The 18095-nt window shown below is 31.6% G+C and overlaps 2 protein-coding genes across 17 annotated transcripts in view; one reads left to right on the top strand and one right to left on the bottom strand.

Moving 5' to 3' along the window:
* LOC118185894 (procathepsin L-like) overlaps window positions 1-18095 on the top strand; it is a 178259-nt gene that overhangs the window by 72615 nt on the left and 87549 nt on the right. For 4 of the 6 annotated variants that reach the window (XM_035355834.2, XM_035355836.2, XM_035355835.2 and 1 more), the window contains exons 6-7: window positions 9759-9919; window positions 13517-13627. In XM_035355834.2, the coding sequence (XP_035211725.1) occupies window positions 9759-9919; window positions 13517-13627 (272 nt within the window). Of the gene's footprint in view, window positions 1-9758; window positions 9920-13516; window positions 13628-13836; window positions 14182-18095 lie in introns of those variants that run through there. The other 2 variants (XM_035355840.2, XM_035355832.2) reach the window with 1 other exon arrangement.
* The window catches only part of LOC118185893 (terminal uridylyltransferase 4-like), a 153161-nt gene that overhangs the window by 11967 nt on the left and 123099 nt on the right, over window positions 1-18095 (bottom strand). For 6 of the 11 annotated variants that reach the window (XM_035355831.2, XM_035355821.2, XM_035355823.2 and 3 more), the window contains one exon: window positions 15260-15420. The exons of 1 other annotated variant lie outside the window; for it this stretch is intronic. In XM_035355831.2, coding sequence (XP_035211722.1) covers window positions 15388-15420 — 33 coding nt within the window. In that variant the 3' untranslated portion in view covers window positions 15260-15387. Of the gene's footprint in view, window positions 1-5166; window positions 5329-15259; window positions 15421-18095 lie in introns of those variants that run through there. 4 more of the 11 variants (XM_035355828.2, XM_035355825.2, XM_035355827.2 and 1 more) reach the window with 3 other exon arrangements.

The following is an 18095-nucleotide window of genomic DNA, read 5'->3' on the forward strand; positions in this document are numbered from 1 at the left end:
ATTTCCAGATACCAATAACTTCACTTCCCATAGCTAAGGGCACTATTCTTACAAAATTAGATTGTCCATCTACAAGTGCAGAAATTGCGGAAATGCATACACTATTCTTACAAAATTAGATTGTCCATCTACAAGTGCAGAAATTTACCTCTAGAATACTAGATACATTACCCTCTAGAAATCTGTTAGGATGCTTAGTTTTTGTAGCTAACAGGACAAGGCCTGATATTACATATGCAGTGAATATCTTATCACAATTTCAGGAGAATCCTGGAATTGTTGAAATTGCTTGGTTATCTCTATAGTACTAAATTATATAAGTTAAACTTATCGAAGATTAAACATCTAAATTTATATTGTTATTCAGATGCTGATTATGCAAGTAATAGAGATGACCGTGTGTCCATGGGAGGATTTATATTATATTTAGATGAAGTACCGGTAATCTGGAAAACTGTTAAACAAAAATGTGTAAGTTTATCAACCATGGAAGCGGAGTATATCGCCTTATCTGAAGCAGCGAAGGAATTAATGTGGACAAAAAATGTCCTACAAGATGAAATTTTAAAGTTTAATTTAAGAGAGTGTAAACTATTTTGTGATAACAAGTCTGCCATTGATTTTTCTAGATCGCCAATAGAAAATCGCCGAACTAAGCACATAGACGTAAAATATCACTTTGTTAGAAGACTAGTAAATGATGGAGTGTTTGACCTTGAATTTATCACCAATAAATTAAATACTGCCGACTTATTTACAAAAGCAGCGACTGCTGTTAATTTAAGAAAGTTTTATTTAGATGTTTTCAGTGTTTAAAGACAATAAGTGTTTTCGTATAATAGAATTGAACTATGAACTTCTGTGAAAGTTTTGTTTTTGTCTTTGCATGGGGAAAAGAGGGCCGTTTGTTAGCTTTAGTTTTCCACATGCAAATTTTGATTGGAGGTAAGCTAACGTGGTTGCCGCTGATTGGCCGATGACGTCAAGATCGGCGGGTTGGCCGATTATAATATATATGTACGCCGCTATCGGCGAAGTTTCTTGTTCTCTTGTGTGATTATCAGTTAGCATTATGCTAGTTTGCTTTCAATCAAATGATTTTAAATCTAAAGGCTACAGTGTTAGCTCTTTTATTTTATTTACGGAATAAAGCATGAATTTTTAGTTTAGTCTTAGCTTTATTTAAGGAAAGCAAAATATGCTTTGCCTCTATCAGCCCTACCAACAGCTTTAACGCATGCGCGTGAAACCTTTACGGCTGCGAATTTGCGTGTGGGCGTGCGCAAAATACGTTTACTAACGCGCGTTTAATGTATAACGGACGGGATAAGCTAAGTTAAAATGATCTAATTATCTATTTCAGTTAATGTTGCATGCATTATTTGTTCGTACATAGACAAATAAGAATACAGTCAAAAGTCGTTAATTCGAACACCCATAATCCGGAATCATCTATAATCCGGATCTCAAAGCTACAAACTTTCTGCGCATGCGTCGCGTTGACCCATGCGCGTAAGACCTTTCAAAATACATTTACGAGTGCCCGTTTAATGTATAACGGACGGTATAAGCTAAGCTAAAATTATCTAATTATCTATTTCAGTTAATGTTGCAGATTGCGTTGTTCCTTAATCTTCGAATTGGATCCGGCTTATTATTTTTTGCAGACTGTTAGAAATATTTTATAAAAGTAAGCTTGAACTTTCGATTATGTCAAATAGAATTTCTGATATATATTTACTAATATATAAAGGATCTACAAAGCGAAAGTATATTTCGAAGTCCATTAAACAAAAAGTCGAATTGCTGCAAAAAATGGATAAAGGCATATCCTTTGTGTATCTAAACTTTAACATTTGTTTATCTAAACTTTGTTTATCTTTAACACCGCGGCGCGCAATGAATTGGAAGTTCATCTGTCAGTACTATCCTTATCTTCAGGGCAGATGTTTTTATTTTATTTGGCTTATAATTCCTTACTAAATGTAGTATTTCATCTCGATGTAATCCGTCTTTGATATGATTTAAATCAAATTCCTTGTCATTATAATTTGCTTCTGATAGCGAAGAAAATGACAGAGGTTATTGAAAACGAAAAAAATTTCGATTGACAAATTAGTCGGTATTCTGGACACAGCAATTATAGGACTTGAACAGCGGAACTTTGTAACTGAACAAGAAATTACGTCTGTTTATGGAATTAAAGAGAATGTATTATCACATAAAAAACGAAGCAACATAAACAACTTACATTAAAAGAAATGTTTAATAAAGTAAACAAATAAATATTAAGCCTTTTTTTTTTTTTTTTTTTTTTTTTTTTGTAAATTTTGGTACCCTTTAGATCATAATTGTTCTTAATTTCGTAAATTATGGTTTCAAAATTTTTATTTTATAATTTCTGCATGCCCTTTTACCAGATTTAAACTGATGATCTATAATCCGGAAAAATCGATAATCCGGAATTGCAGAAGTCCCGACGAATCCGGATTAACGACTTTTTACTGTATTCTGAAAGAGGAGTTATGTGAAAGCTATGCAGTTTATTAATATTAGAGAAGTATGTAGCAATAATTAATGTTGTGATTACCTTTGATGGCAGATATTATCTATATGTCAATTAGCAAATGTTTTATAGAGTAATCAGTAATAAAAATAAAATATTTGTTAGTTCAGCAGCTATTAAATATATTGGTTTCTAAATTTAAAACCACTGTATTAAAAGGAATATGTGTAAAATTGGGGGGGGGGGGGGTACTTTCACTTTTTCCAGATATCAAGACATTTTATTATTGGAAGGAAATTTAAAATAATTCTGCATAAAATATCAAGAAAACGAAATCAGATGATAAAGTTTAATAGAATGAACTAAATAGTGGGATATTATAATTTGGTTATTAAGAAGTCATGTCTTCTTTACTTTCTAAGGAACAGAGTTATAGTAATGACAGACTAATATAAACAATTATTAATTTAGAAGTCAAACAACAATTATTTTATTTAATGTAAACAAGTTTGCAGCATAAGTTCTGTAGGTATTATCACTTTAAAAACTACTAAAAGTAAAGTCGGTGGAATGAGGAATGACAAAATACAGTCAAAAGTCATTAATCCGGACTCGTCGGGACTTCGGCATTTCTGGATTATAGATCACCAGTTTAAATCCCGTAAGATGGCATGCAGAAATTCTAAAATTAAAAATATGAAACCGTAATTTATGAAATAAAGAACAATTATGATCTAAAAGGTATCAAAATTTACAAAAAAAAAAAAAAAAAAAAAAAAAAAAAAACTTAATATTTATTTGTTTACTTTATTAAACAATGCAAGTTGTTTAAGTTGCTTCGTTTTATGTGATAATACTTTCTCTTTAATTCTATAAAGAGACATAATTTCTTGTTCAGTTACAAAGTTCCGCTGTTCAAGTCCCGTAATTGCTGTGCCGAGAATACAGACTAACTTGTCACCTCTCTGTCACCTTCTTCATGTCTTTATCCATTTTTTGCAGCAATTCCACTTTTTGTTTGACGGACATCGAAACATACTTTCGTTTTGTAGATCCTTTGGGAGCTCCAGCATTGGAAATTCTATTTGACATAATTGAAAGTTCAAGTTTACTTTTATCAAATTGCTCTTACAGTCTGCAAAAAATAATAAGCCGAATCCAATTCGAAGATTAAGGAACAACGCAATCATCAACATTAACTGAAATAGATAATTAGATAATTTTAGCTTATACCGTCCGTTATACATTAAACGCGCACGCGAAAACGTATTCTGCGCTTGCGCACACGCATGTGTGCAGTCGTAAAGGTCTTACGCGCATGCATGCGCAGATTGTTTGTAGCTTGGAGGTCCGGATTATGGATGTCCGAATTAACGACTTTTGACTGTAATAATTGCAGATGCCCTAAAATTTCCACGACCAACAACAGAGCTTATTTACATTTTGCAGCTGAAATCTGATGATGATATAAATATTGTTCATTTAAGAATTTGGAAGAATTAAGCGGATGCTGCGTGCAATGAACTGGAAGTTGATCTGTCAGCACTATCCTTATCTTCAGGGCAGATGTTTTTTATTTTATTTGGCTTATAATTCCTTACTAAATGTAGTATTTTATCTGGATGTACTCCGTCTTTGATATGATTTAAATCAAATTCCTCGTCATTATAAATATCACAAATGCACATCAAATAGTTTTCTGGTTGCAATTTTCTAATTTTGACTATGCATAATGTATGCTTTACGCATGCATGCGTTGAAAGAAATGTTTAATAAAGGAAACAAATAAATATTAAGCTCTTTTTTGTAAATTTTGATACCCTTTAGATCATAATTGCTCTTTATTTCTTAAATTATGGTTTTATATTTTTAATTTTATAATTTTTGCATGCCATCTTACCAGATTTAAACTAATGATCTATAATCTGGAAAACCGATAATCCGGAATCGCCCGACGGGTCCATATTAAAGTCCCGATGGGTCCGGATTAAAGATTTTTGACTGTATTCTTAATTTATCCACAAAATATCTGGATAAAAAAAGAAGGCAGCACCAAATAATCTCGTGAAATAACAAAGCTCAGAAAATACAACAATGTGAGCCGTGAACTTGAAGGAAGAGTTGAGTGAATCGTCTGCTTTTTTACCTCGATGCAGATTAGAGGTGGAAATGATGTCAATAATTTGGTATTTATTTCCATTATGACTCATTATTATTCGGTAATTATGACGTCATTATTCGGTAAGTATTTTTTCTTTGATATTTCGTACTCAATATTGCTGCTTCCAGAACCTGTAAACTGAATGTTTATATTTTTGAGAGGTAACGCGGATTTCAGGAGTTGGCGGATTTTCAGTATTTGACTGTACAGTACACTCTCGATTATACTCGGAATTGGGTGGCGCGGTCGTTGCGGATAATCCAAAAAAAGCTAAAAACGGGTATAACAAAAGAGAAAACAGTCATTCCAACTTTGAAAAATCGTTTTATGTACAATAAAACGTAAAATAAACAGCAGGAAATGTTTAACTAACGCTTAATATTTTAGTATATCACTCAAAACTAAACTAAAATGCATTTTGTTATTAAAAACGGAAAAGTGCTTTGTACTTACGAAAGGCGTCAAGGATACACAGAAAATTTAATACATATGTACTGTTTTAATACTGTAATGTATTATGTAATTACAAAAGCATAACTGTAAAACTACCGCTTTTTGAAGAAATCAGTCATTTGTGTTGGCTTCTTGCTTTGGAAGCCTTTTCTCTTGATCCGAGATTGCATTTTTCGTAGCATAAGTTTTTCGGCCAACTCCGCGTCGTCTGCGTAAAGAAATTTGTAACTACTTTTTTTAGAAAACAATATTTTAAATCTGAACTAATAGAAAATTTCAAACAAACAATTTTCTGGTTCATTTTTTGTTTTTATTGGTGTAAATAAGTAAAAAAATACTAAAATACATAAAAATGAATTTTCAAAAGTTTTTGCTTAAAATTCTAAATTGTGCTGCTTTTTTAAAATTATAGGTGAATATTATAGCATAATTTCTATAAAGGAATTTTATTTCAATTATATTTCATAATACGTAGGTTTTTTTTTTTTTTTCAACCTCTGATCGCACAGTATGTTGGCCAGGTATGTGGCAGGTGGTTGGTGTGCGTAGTAGGCGACTGGCATCTCCCCCTCCACACGCTCTGTCACTGGTGTATTCAACACGGCATTTTTTGAGTTGCAGTCACGTAAACATGGCTGCCGCTATTGATTCTCCCGCCAAGTGTGAATTGCGAGCTGTTATTCGTTTCTTGTAGGCAGAAGGGAACAGTACAGCGGAAATTCATCGAAGAACGAGTCGAATGTATGGAAACACCTATTTGAGTGATGGTGTTGTTCGTGAATGGTGTCGAAAGTTTAAAGATGGCCGAAATGATGTGCATGATGAAGGGGATCAAGAACGCAAGTCTGTCGCTACAGACGACATTATTCAACGAGTTAAACAAGCGGTTAAGCAAAATCGAAGGTTCACCATAAGTGAATTATCTGTGAAATTTCCGAAAGTTTCAAGATCTTCCCTGTACTCTTATCGTTACTGAACAGTTGCGCTACAGAAAAGTTTGCGCTCGCTGGGTCCCACAGATGTTGACTGATGACCACAAAACTCGCCGAATGGTTGCAGCGTTTGAGTTTCTTTACCCTTACAATACTGACGGAGAAGGGTTTTTGAAATCCATTGTGACAGGTGATGAGACGTGGGTTCAATATGACACGCCCAAAACGAAATGACAATCACAACCATGGATGCACACAAATTCTCCAAAGAGACTCATAAAATTCAAACAAACCTTTAACAACTGTAAGGTTATGGCAACTGTTTTTTGGGACCAAAAAGGTGTGTTGCTTCTGGAGTTTATGCAGCCTGGAACAACAATTAATGCAGATTCATATTGTGAAACTTTGCAACGCTTACAGAGAGCTATTCAAAACAAACGAAAAGGCATGCTGACTTCTGGAATTGTTCTGATCCGCGACAATGCCCGTCTTCACAGCGCTCATGTAACCCAACGGCTCCTTCGGCAGTTTCAATAGTACATTTTCGAACACACACCATATAGTCCCGACCTAGCACCAAGTGACTTTCATCTGTTACCTGAACTGAAGCAGTGGCTTGGCAGAAAGCACTTCCAAAATGATGTGGACCTGAAAGAAACCGTCACAACTCACTTCCAATCATTGGCGGGGACATTTTATGAAGAGGGTATTGCAAAGCTTGTTAAACAGATATGACAAATGCCTCAATCGTCAAGGTGATTATGTAGAGAAATAACCTGTATTGTACATTACTTTTGGTAATAAAATCTTTTTTGTATATTCACCCGTCTTTTCTTTATAGACCATCGGAGGTTGAAAAAAAAAAATAGCCCTCGTACATTATAGTGATAAACATTTTTAACACCTTAATAATTTTTATTAACATGTAATGGACGTAAATTATAGGAAATTTGTGATGCATTTCTTATCTTTTGGAGAATTTTTGGTAAAACAATGAAAACAAAACTATTTGAATTTTCTCATTTCTTTGACCCCAGAAGTCTTTCTTTTAACATCTCTTTATTTACTTATTTTTCCTCTAGATACAAACATTGAGGCAATCAAAGAAAGCAAAGAAATTGAAAACTGAAATTTATTAAAAGATGTACGTCTCAGCGCATGTCCTAAATTCTAAAAATTTTGCCATCCCTAAGTTTTGTTGCTCCATCCTTCACTAAATTCTAAAACTTCTGTCACTTTAGTTCGAGCTCTGACCTTAAATCATTTCATGTTTATTCCCAATACTCATATTATTAAAGAAATAAAATTATCGTATATTATTATAAAATATAATATCATATTATCAGTTATTGTAAAAGTCTTTTAAACATTCTAAGTACAATCAGTTCTTTAGAATTACAGAAATTGATTAAATCCAAAATTTCTAAAATGGAAAAACTTATTGAAGAAGATATTGATTTTATAAAGGGAGAGAGAAAATTATTCTTCAAAGGTACATATATAAAGGAACATTTATAAATTAGAAGATGAAGCAGAAACTAATGGGACATTGATTTGTTTATTGAAGCAAATGAACTTAGAAAAGATGCAAAAAATAAGGGAGTTGATGGAAATTAGCTGAAGTATCTGGAAAATTTTCAAATTGAAAAGATGTATAGACATTTTGTTATTGCAGTACTATAATTTCTGCAAAATATTCTTACCTATTTTCTAATGGATATGTTTTAGAAATTAAAAAAAAAAGTGATTGTAACCATGTAATCTGTTTATTAATTATGTGATTCAATTATTTGTAACTAACTGCCCACCCTTACAAATTATCTCTACATGTTAAGATGAGTTATCGCCTTCCCTTAATCGTTATTGTGGATATCCCACTTAACACGAAATTTGCATAAAATGTGGAATGAGTGAGCATGTCACAAAATGAGGAATAAAAGAAAGAATCAATATATAAAGCTAGCTATTAGTAAAATTGAAATAAAAAGCCACTAAGCTTTTATAAAATGTTTGGGACTGTTATACGTGTAAAATATAAATGTTTTAAGAAATTTTATAATGCTAATTTTACTTGGAAAAAATTCTGAACATTCTATTATTGACTTTGTTTTATAATTAAGTTAAATATAGTACAAAGTCTTTAATCCGGACCTCAAAGCTACAAACTTTCTGCACATGCATAAACTCATTAATGTGTTTACGCATGCACATATGTGTTTACGCCTGCGCGTAATACGTTTACACATGCACATTTAATGTATAACGGATGGTATAAGCTAAGCTAAAATTATGTAATTATCTATTTCAGTTAATGTTGCAGATTGCGTTGTTCCTTAATCTTCTAATTGGATCCTTCTTATTATTTTTTGCAGACTGTTAGAGCAGTTTTATAAAAGTAAGCTTGAACTTTCGATTATGTCAAATAGAAATTCCGATTCTGGAGCTGCCAAAGGATCTACAAAGCGAAAGCATGTTTCGGCAGAATGTTAGAGCAATTTTATAAAAGTAAGCTTGAACTTTTGATTATGTCAAAAAGAGTTTCCAGTTCTGGAGCTGCCAAAGGATCTTAAGCGAAAGCATGTTTCGATGTCCATCAAACAAAAAGTGGAATATCTGTAAAAAATGGATAAAGGCATAAAGAAAGTGACAGAGAGGTTAGTGAAAACGAAAAAATTTTGATAGACTAGTTAGTCGGTATTCTCGGCACAGCAATTACAGGAATTGAACAGTGGAACTGAACAAGAAATTATGTCTGTTTATAGAATTAAAGAGAAAGTATTAGCACAAAAAATGAAGCAATTTAAACAACTTACATTGAAAGAAATGTTTAATAAAGTAAACAAATAAATATTAAGCTTTTCTTTTTGTAAATTTTGATACCCTTCAAATCATAATTGCTCTTTATTTCATAAATTACGGCTTCATATTTTTAATTGTATAATTTCTGCATGCCATCTTACCAGATTTAAATTGATGATCTATAATCCGGAATCGCCCGGATTAAGACCCCCTAATACGAAAGTCCCGACGAGTCCAGATTAAAGACTTTGTACTGTATTAGATTATGATTAATATTAATACATCTTAGATTTTTGTTCTTACAAATTACAAAAGTGGTATTACAAAACTGAAGTTTGAATGTAGATGATTGCTTTAGTTTATTCAGTACCTATTTGCTTGATAAGTCCGTAATATTTTTTATTGATGGTCCTTAGCAGTCCTTAAAAGTACTTAATTTCCATGTGCAGAAATATGTACGAATCCTGATAACACAGAGTGTTGAGCTTATATCATTTGGAACGGTGGCTAGCATTACAATTCTTCTCAAAAACTCAGAAGTATTGGGTTCATCTCCAATGAGCTAAATACATGAATATAATTGCATAACTAATCACAACTAATCAAGAGTGGCCTAATCATCTAATGCTTTTGTGCATCAGAAATGATTTAATCAAGCAACTTGATTTCTTAAAATATTTAAGTTGACAAAAAATTGGAAAATATATATTTTAAAATAATTTTGATATAGTTTTTGTTATGTAAATACATATCATGCTTCTTCAACAGTATGTAATTACTTTGAAGCCATCATTCAAACTGGCTTATTTTCCTCTAAATGCTGTAAACCTTTGTAGGCAAGTGACATGAAAACTTGATTCAAGATGTAAAGGTCATGTATTATAAATTGTCTTTTACGATTTTTCAGAGCAGTGATTGTAAATTTAAGAGATCAGATATAGGAGCTAACTGCACCAAGTACATCAAAATCAGACGCTCAAGTGAGAAGGACTTGCAGTCTGCTATTGCCAACATTGGACCTGTATCAGTGGCTATTGATGCTAGTAGTTATAATTTCATGTTTTACAAGTAAGATGATATTATCCAATTTTTTCAACAATTATAATTATCTGTTTATATTTAAGTTTTTTCCTTAAAAGTTTGTTTTACCGTATTTGGTAAATATTAGTAATTTATTCTGCAGTGGTTTAATTTCTTGCTTATTTAAAGTGGCTAAAGCTCTGAACATTGATTCATTCTGTTGTTGCTGAAATGAGCTTTCTGGGATGTGTAATGTAAATAAATTTCAATTGTGAATACTTTTTAAACAACTATGCTTTGTTATTTTATGAAAAATTGCCATCATTAAATTGTGGCCAGCCCAGCAAAATGCACATGACACAAAAAGTTACTGATTGTCTTTAAGAAATGCTGCTCTTGAATGCTTAATATTTCTTATAGCCTAATCTAATACTTGTTCAAAGAGAGCTTGTTTGAAATGACTTCAGCAGCAGCTGTATATTTTTTGTCTTGCAAAAAATGAATACAATTTTGTTTCCCTTAGAAAGTCTTGCACGAAGGTATCCCTTCTTACAGGCAGATATTTCTTGTATGTTTTGTCATGATCAAATAAACTAAACTAAGCCTTACTTGGAATGGAGTTAAATTAAAAATATGGTACATATGTACGTGGTTAGGACATGCGGATCAGCAACTCTTTTGCAATTTTATTGCGTGTTTCTCTGCAACTTTCATGACTCCTTTTTACAAAAAATACAACCAGAAATCTTGTAAAACTTAACTGAAAATTTTATTAGCAGAAGTGTTACCATTAGCCAGAATTTTAGACCAACATATAAAAATACTTTATCAGTTATCCTATCAATCTTCTATCTCATTGGTGAATTTTAATAAGTTAGATTTGGCTGCAATGATCTACTATGTATGTGTTCTAGCATAATTTGATCATCTGTTAAGTATTATTACAATATAAATGATGTGATATGTACATCAGTTCATATATATTATTCTGCTCATATTTCTGTTCATTGCATAAATTTTTGGCAATTACAGAAGCAGATGCAGTGATGCAGTTTTAAATATATTTAATGGATACAGTACTCTTTTAGAGCAATAATAAATTATGAAAATGTTATATTATGCAAGGGAAGTTATCTGTTTTTGTTGAAATATATTTCATAAAACTGAAATGAACGTTTCTCAAATTTTAAAGATCTATGCATATAGTTAGCTGCCTCCCTTCATTCTGTCATTTTGTGCATATTTTTCCGAATAGAAATATTAGATTCAAATACAGTCAAAAGTCTTTAATCCGGGCATCCATAATCTGGAATGATCTATAATCCGGACCTCAAAGCTACAAACTTTCTTTGCATGCGCATAATAACTTTACGCACGCGCGTATGTGTTTATGCATGCGCATAATACGTTTATGCATCCGCGTTTTACGAAATAAACAGCAAATATAATCTAAAGGGTATCAAAATTTACCTTTAAAAAAAAACTTAATATTTGTTTACTTTATAAAACATATTTGTTTCAAAGCGTGCATGCGTAAAGCATACATTACACATAGTCGAAATTAGAAAATTGCAACCAGAAAACTATTTTATGTGTATTCGTGATATTTATAATGACGAAGAAATTGATTTAAATCATATCGGAGTACATCGAGATGAAACACTACATTTAGTAAGGAATTATAAGCCGAATAAAATAAAAACATCTGCCCTGAAGATGAGGATAGTGCTGACAGATCAACTTCCAGTTCATTGCACGCCAGGACGTTTCTCTCCCCTCCCCCAGAGCAGAGTGAAATTGATAAACAGATTTCGGAATGGTTAGAGAAATCACCTCTCTGCCACTTTCTTCATGCCTTTATCCATCTTTTGCAGCAATTCCACTTGTTGTTTAATGGACATTGAAACATGCTTTCGCGTTGTAGATCCTTTGGCAGCTCCAGAATTGGAAATTCTATTTGACATAATCGAAAGTTCAAGCTTACTTTTATAAAATTGCTCTAACAGTCTGCAAAAAATAATAAGCCGGATCCAATTCGAAGATTAAGGAACAACGCAATCTGCAACATTAACTGAATTAGATAATTTTAGCTCAGCTTATACCGTCCGTTGAACATTAAACGCGCATGCGTAAACATATTATGTGCATGTGTAAAGGTATGATGCATGCGCAGAAAGTTTGTAGCTTTGAGGTCCAGATTATGGATGTCTGGATTAAAGACTTTTGACTGTATAACGCAGCACTATCCTTATCTTCAGGGCAGATGTTTTTATTTTATTCAGCTTATAATTCCGTACTAAATGTAGTATTTCATCGCGATGCACTCCATCTTTGATATGATTTAATCAAATTCCTCGTGATTATAAATATCACGAATACACATCAGATAGTTTTCTGGTTGCAATTTTCTAATTTCGACTATGCGTAATGTATGCTTTACGCATGCGCGCGTTGATAGAAATGTTTAACAAAGTATATAAAACCCTTTAGATCATAATTGCTCTTTATTTCATAAATTACAGTTTCATATTTTTAATTTTATAATTTCTGCATGCCATCTTACCACATTTAAATCGATGACCTATAATCGAGAAAAACTGATAATCCGGAATCGCCGGAGTCCCGACGAGTCCGGATTAAAGATTTTGACTGTATATTATTTCAGAGAAAGTCCAATTTTGTGTAAAAATATTTATGTTGGAATAGTGCTATATATAAATCTAATATATATCCTAAGTTGTGCTTTCGAGACATGAAAAACGCAATTTGAATTTTGTCAATCAGCCCAGTAGAACGGGAGATATAGAACTGTTCGGCTAAAATATCAAGTTTTCATTTAACAGTATCACCTTGATAAAAGCAATAATAAGTTACTATATACATATTTTCCATGTCAATGCCAAATTTCACTTTAGAAACATTTTAAAAGTTGAATAGTATTAAACCAAATTGAACAAATTTTGAGTGAAACATAAAGCAATGTAATGCTAAGAGAAAGGAAAAAAAAAGATAAAATGTCTCAGAAATAGAGTTACCTGACATTTTGTGGAAGGGGACTCCTCATCCAAATAATAGCTTCTCTTCCTCATCACTTATGTTGTCCGTATTTCTTTGTATATTACCGTAAAATTTAAGTTTTCTACTATTTTATCTTTTTAATACTGTGTTTTAATTATTTCTTTATTATTAAAATTATTATTATTATTATTTATTATTTTATTTTATTATTATTAAAATTTGATTGTTGTTTTAATTATTTGTTTTTTTGGTTATTTTATTGCAAATTAGATTTTAATGTTTTAGTGACACCATGTAAGAAATAAATAATAAAATAAAAGCAGACGATTGCATACTACATGCTTACCTTTTGTTAATACTAAATTCATTATGCAAACTGGTAACTGCCATTATCAATAATCTACTGTCAAAAATGATTAAAATTTTCTGATCTGTAAGTGGTTGTCTAAAGATGCATTGCAGTATTTTTTGGCGGATTATTGAATTTCAAATTTTGTTTGTCTGTTTATTCTTTTCATAAATTGAGGACATAAATGGGCAAGTATGACTTTTCATTATTATGAAGAACTGATTTAGTTTCCTCTACAAATTACATTGCTTTTTGTAATGAACATTTAATTGTTATAGGGAAGGCATTTATGTTGATCACATATGTTCTAAAGAGGATTTAAATCATGCTGTATTAGTAGTGGGATATGGTGCAGAAAATGGAACTGATTACTGGATTGTTAAAAATAGGTATTTCATTTTGATTTTTCTAAGCCTTTTTATGTACGAATGGTATTTATTTATAACTGTGGCTTAAAATTCTTCCATTTTTTACAAAAAATATAATTTGCACAAAGTAAAATTTTTTTAAAAACTTCAATTTTGCATGTATTGGTAAGAATGAAAAGAGTCTTTTTCCTTAATTTTCTGTTCTAAGATGCTATTCCGTTTTTATATAGTTGGGGCACATCCTGGGGATTGAATGGCTATATTTTAATGGCAAGGAATTCTAAAAATCAGTGTGGTATTGCATCACATGCAGTTTATCCCCTTATCTAAAAATTAGTTAAATTTCAAGAAAACACTGATTGTGAGCTCACTTTGCATAAACTTTTATTTTGTAAAACTTCAGATATAGTGAATTTTGTATGTTTTTTTCATTTAACTCCTTTGTAATGTTCATTTAACTTTTCATAGATTTTTAAGTTTGTTATGTGAATTTTTATTTGTAACTATAAACATACATAATAAAAATTTGTGTTTTGTTTCATTATGTTCTGAAAAATAAATTTGTTTTTTTTAAATGCATGGCCCTTTTTTTATCTATAATGATGAAACATCTATTGTATAAAAATATTTTCACCATAAACTATTTTTAAAAGTTAACTAATAATTATTTCTTTCTGAAATTATAAGTAACAATGCATTACCTACATTTAATTACTATATCATTAACTAGAATATAGTTGCGAAAAATATAGATAGAATAGTATTTATTAAATTCAGGAAATGTGCATTATCGAAAAATTTAAAACAATATAATTATGCTTTGGTTTGTGATCTGTTTCATGTTATTAATGTGCAATTTTAAATAGAGAACTTGTTTGAAATTTTAAAAATTTAATTGAGAAAATTATTTTAAATGGTGAATATATTCGTACATTAAAAAACTCATTAATAATATGTGTTTATAATATCTTTTGTATGTCTAAACAATTTAAGAATTTAACTGCTTGATCGAAATGAATTAATTCTGAGTGTAACAGATTAAAAATATTTTTCTTTAAAAAAAATACTTGTGAGAAAAGTACATTAAAATAGCATATTAGAGGTAAGTACTGTGCACAGTATTCATTACTTTGTTCTGTAAATACTGTTTTCTCATTTCTTAACTTCTAAAATCAATAAAATGAACGGTAATGAAATGTAATGAAGAAAAGATAGTTACTATTTTGCATAGAAATAATTTTACAAGTGGCTGTAAGTGATGCTGATTTTATATAAGTGAAGCATTTCAATATGTTAATTTCAAATTTCTAAAATTAGACTTTTAAATAGCAATTCAAATTTCAAAACTTTGAATCACATATTTCTGTAATATGAAATTGGGGGTGGGGGAGGGGAAAAAAACAAGTTGGTCAAAATTAACTTGATCTGTAAATTTAACTTAGCTTTGTTATTTTTCTATATTCTAAAAGTAAATCAGAAAATTTTCCAGAAAATATAATCAAAATTCAAAAATTACAATGCGACATGGATTGTTAAAGAAACTTCTGCCCTTTGTAAATATAATGTTTATGCATTTTCATTGTTGTTATATAAAAAAATAAAATTTTGAAGTTCAATAAAAATGCAGAATATTGAATTAATGCAACAAACAAGTACTGATATTTGACTAGAAATTTTTTATACTCACGACACATATTAACATTGTTTATAAATATACAAAATCTAGACACTCTTCAGCTTATGTTATCTCCTATGGAAAAAATTACCTTCATAAAAATGACTCATTTTTCTGAAGGATCAGAAGAATTGGGAACCTGTAATTAAAAATGTGTATTAACAATTATGTGTTTATAGGAGTAAAAACTAAGTTTAAGATCGTAAAAGAAATGCAAAATTATTCCATTTTGTATAATTATTTGAAATCTGAGATATTTTTATCATTTAAGATTGTAAGAACATCCTGCCCTGTAAAATAAATTGTGCTTCACTTAATTGTTTTTTTTTTTCGGGGGGGGGCTAAGTACTTTTTTTTGTAAGGCAAATTTTCAAATCATGAAATTTCTAACTTCTCTTGGAGGTTTATTAAACTTCAGAATGTGAGACATACATCAATGACATTAGACTTATATTAATGACAAGACATAGTAAAGCTTATATGGCAGAATAACACATATCTGGACAAGCAGAAATCTGTATAACTTCTTTGCTGTTCTTTTCCCGTGGTATGTATGTGTATGCATATAAAAATATGCAAATGTTAGCATTAAGTATGTTTTTTGCGCATACATGGTACCACTGATATATATTTTTGTAACTGTCTTTACACTTGTACATATCCAATAAAACTTCACTTTTCCAAACTTACATCAGATACGTTGTGTGTATTTATTCTCATGCTTGCTGAAGTAACTGATCTTTACTGTAGTGAGTTTGCATATAGGTTATGGGCCCAGGTCTAAGAAATGAAGATAAATAATCTAATGTCTAGTTAAGTTAGTTTAATTCTTAGAGTAAATTTTAGAATTAATAAAATTACTTTTACTAAAAGGCCACACGGTTATATTAGGGTTAACTGAACCGCATGATTATAAAAGCTTTACTAGTTGGACTATTGCAAATATTTTTAACTATTAATTTTATTGATAATCAGTGATGATCAAAACATCATAGATAGTAAATGGATTTTCAAAAAATTTTATTGATAATCAGTGATGATCGAAACATCATAGATAGTAAATGGATTTTCAAAACTAAATGTAATTCTGAAGGCAAGATTGAAAAGTATTAAGATTTTAGTTGCTAAGGGCTTTTCTCAGATTGATGGAATAGACTATAGTGAAACATTTGTACCAGTTGTAACATTACGTAATGTTAAGAGTTTTATTACTACATGCAGATATATATGATTGGGAAATCGACCAGATGGGTGCTGTAATGGCTTTTGTACAGGGAACTCTTAAGTGGAAAACATTTATATGAAAGTACGAGATGGCTTTAGTGAATTTTGCAAGCAAAACTTGAAAGGTCCTAAAATTAAACAAAGCATTAGATGGTTTAACACATTTGCAGCCGATCATGCACCGAAGAGCCAACTGTGCTCTTGCGCGTGGTGTGGGGTGATGTTTCATGCGCCAGTCATGCGCTGGCCCAGGAAAAGCATCTCATTAGAATAGAAGAGAAACATGCCAATGTCACAATTAAAATTGCAATAATGACCTTGTATTTAGCTTACATATATTAAAACAATCGATTTCGAGGGCAGCTAAAGGTCCCTTCTCATCAGAAAAATGAAATTACTAGAAAAGAGAAAAAGAAAAAAAGCATTGGCAAAGGAGTCTCAGAAACACGTGCTCGTTATCAGCAGACACGTGGTCGTAACTGGATTTTGAATCAGATTTACACTGGCCGCCTACTTTTACTGAGCCAGGCTATCTGATCAAACATATAACACATAGACTATCTGATCAAACATATAACACATAGACTATAAAGCAAACAAATCAGCGAAGTCAAAAAAATAGGGAGCGAGGGGCAACTGCACTTTCACGCACCAAGTCTGAACCTTGAATAAAGGGAAAGCAACCGCTGTGAATAAAGGGAAAGCAACCGCAGTCAAAAAACAGGGAGCGAGGGGCAACTGCATTTGACTTCGCTGATTTGTTTGCTTTTTAGTGGAAACGGGTTCTGTGGAGAGATTAATCAAGAATCACCCTGTGCCATTTAGCATCTGCCTAGATATCACCTCCTGCCAGTGCCCACAGTAAAGTTTGGCAGAGGTGGTATTATGGTCTGGGATCCTTGGTCCAAAGTCATGGCAAGTTCAATGGCGATGCCTACTGCATTATTCCAGATGACAGTATGCTTCCTGATGTTGTGGCAGTTTTATGGGTTGAACCCGTGTTACTTTTAGGACAACAATGCCAGCTATCATGTTGCAAGGTCTGTCATGGATTGGTATGGTGACAATAGGGTTTAACCAAATAGACTAGCTTGCCCAAAGCCCAGACTTAACTTTGTCGAGAATCTCTAGGATGAGCTTGGATCGCTGAATTAAGGAGTACAGCAACTGTTCAACATTGGACTGCAAGCTGACTGGAATAAAACACCAAGAAAGAAATTGGTATTGGAAGAAAATACCAATAGCCGTTATACAAAGACTTGTGAAAAGCATGCCCCGGTGGGTTGAGGCTGTATTGCTGCTTGTGGAGGCTCTCCCAAAAATTTTGTTTTACTTTGTTGTCACAGGTGTCCAAATATGTATTGGTAGATAGTATATGAAAGCCACCAATAATGTTAAATGGGGGAACACTCAAATGATTACATCCCAGGTGGCATACGCAAAAGAATTCATCATAATAGTAAAGAAATATTTTGCAAAAGCATCCCCAAAACATAAGCAACAAGAAGAATTTTGTGTTTTCCATTGCTTGATTTTGTGCAACAAAAATTTTAGAATTTAGAAGAAAAACTGCATTTACGGCACACCTGC

The sequence above is a fragment of the Stegodyphus dumicola genome, chromosome 9 (genome assembly GCF_044657685.1).
Source record: "Stegodyphus dumicola isolate Sdum_Otavi_A_Nest chromosome 9, ASM4465768v1".
In the NCBI taxonomy this organism is placed as follows: domain Eukaryota; kingdom Metazoa; phylum Arthropoda; class Arachnida; order Araneae; family Eresidae; genus Stegodyphus; species Stegodyphus dumicola.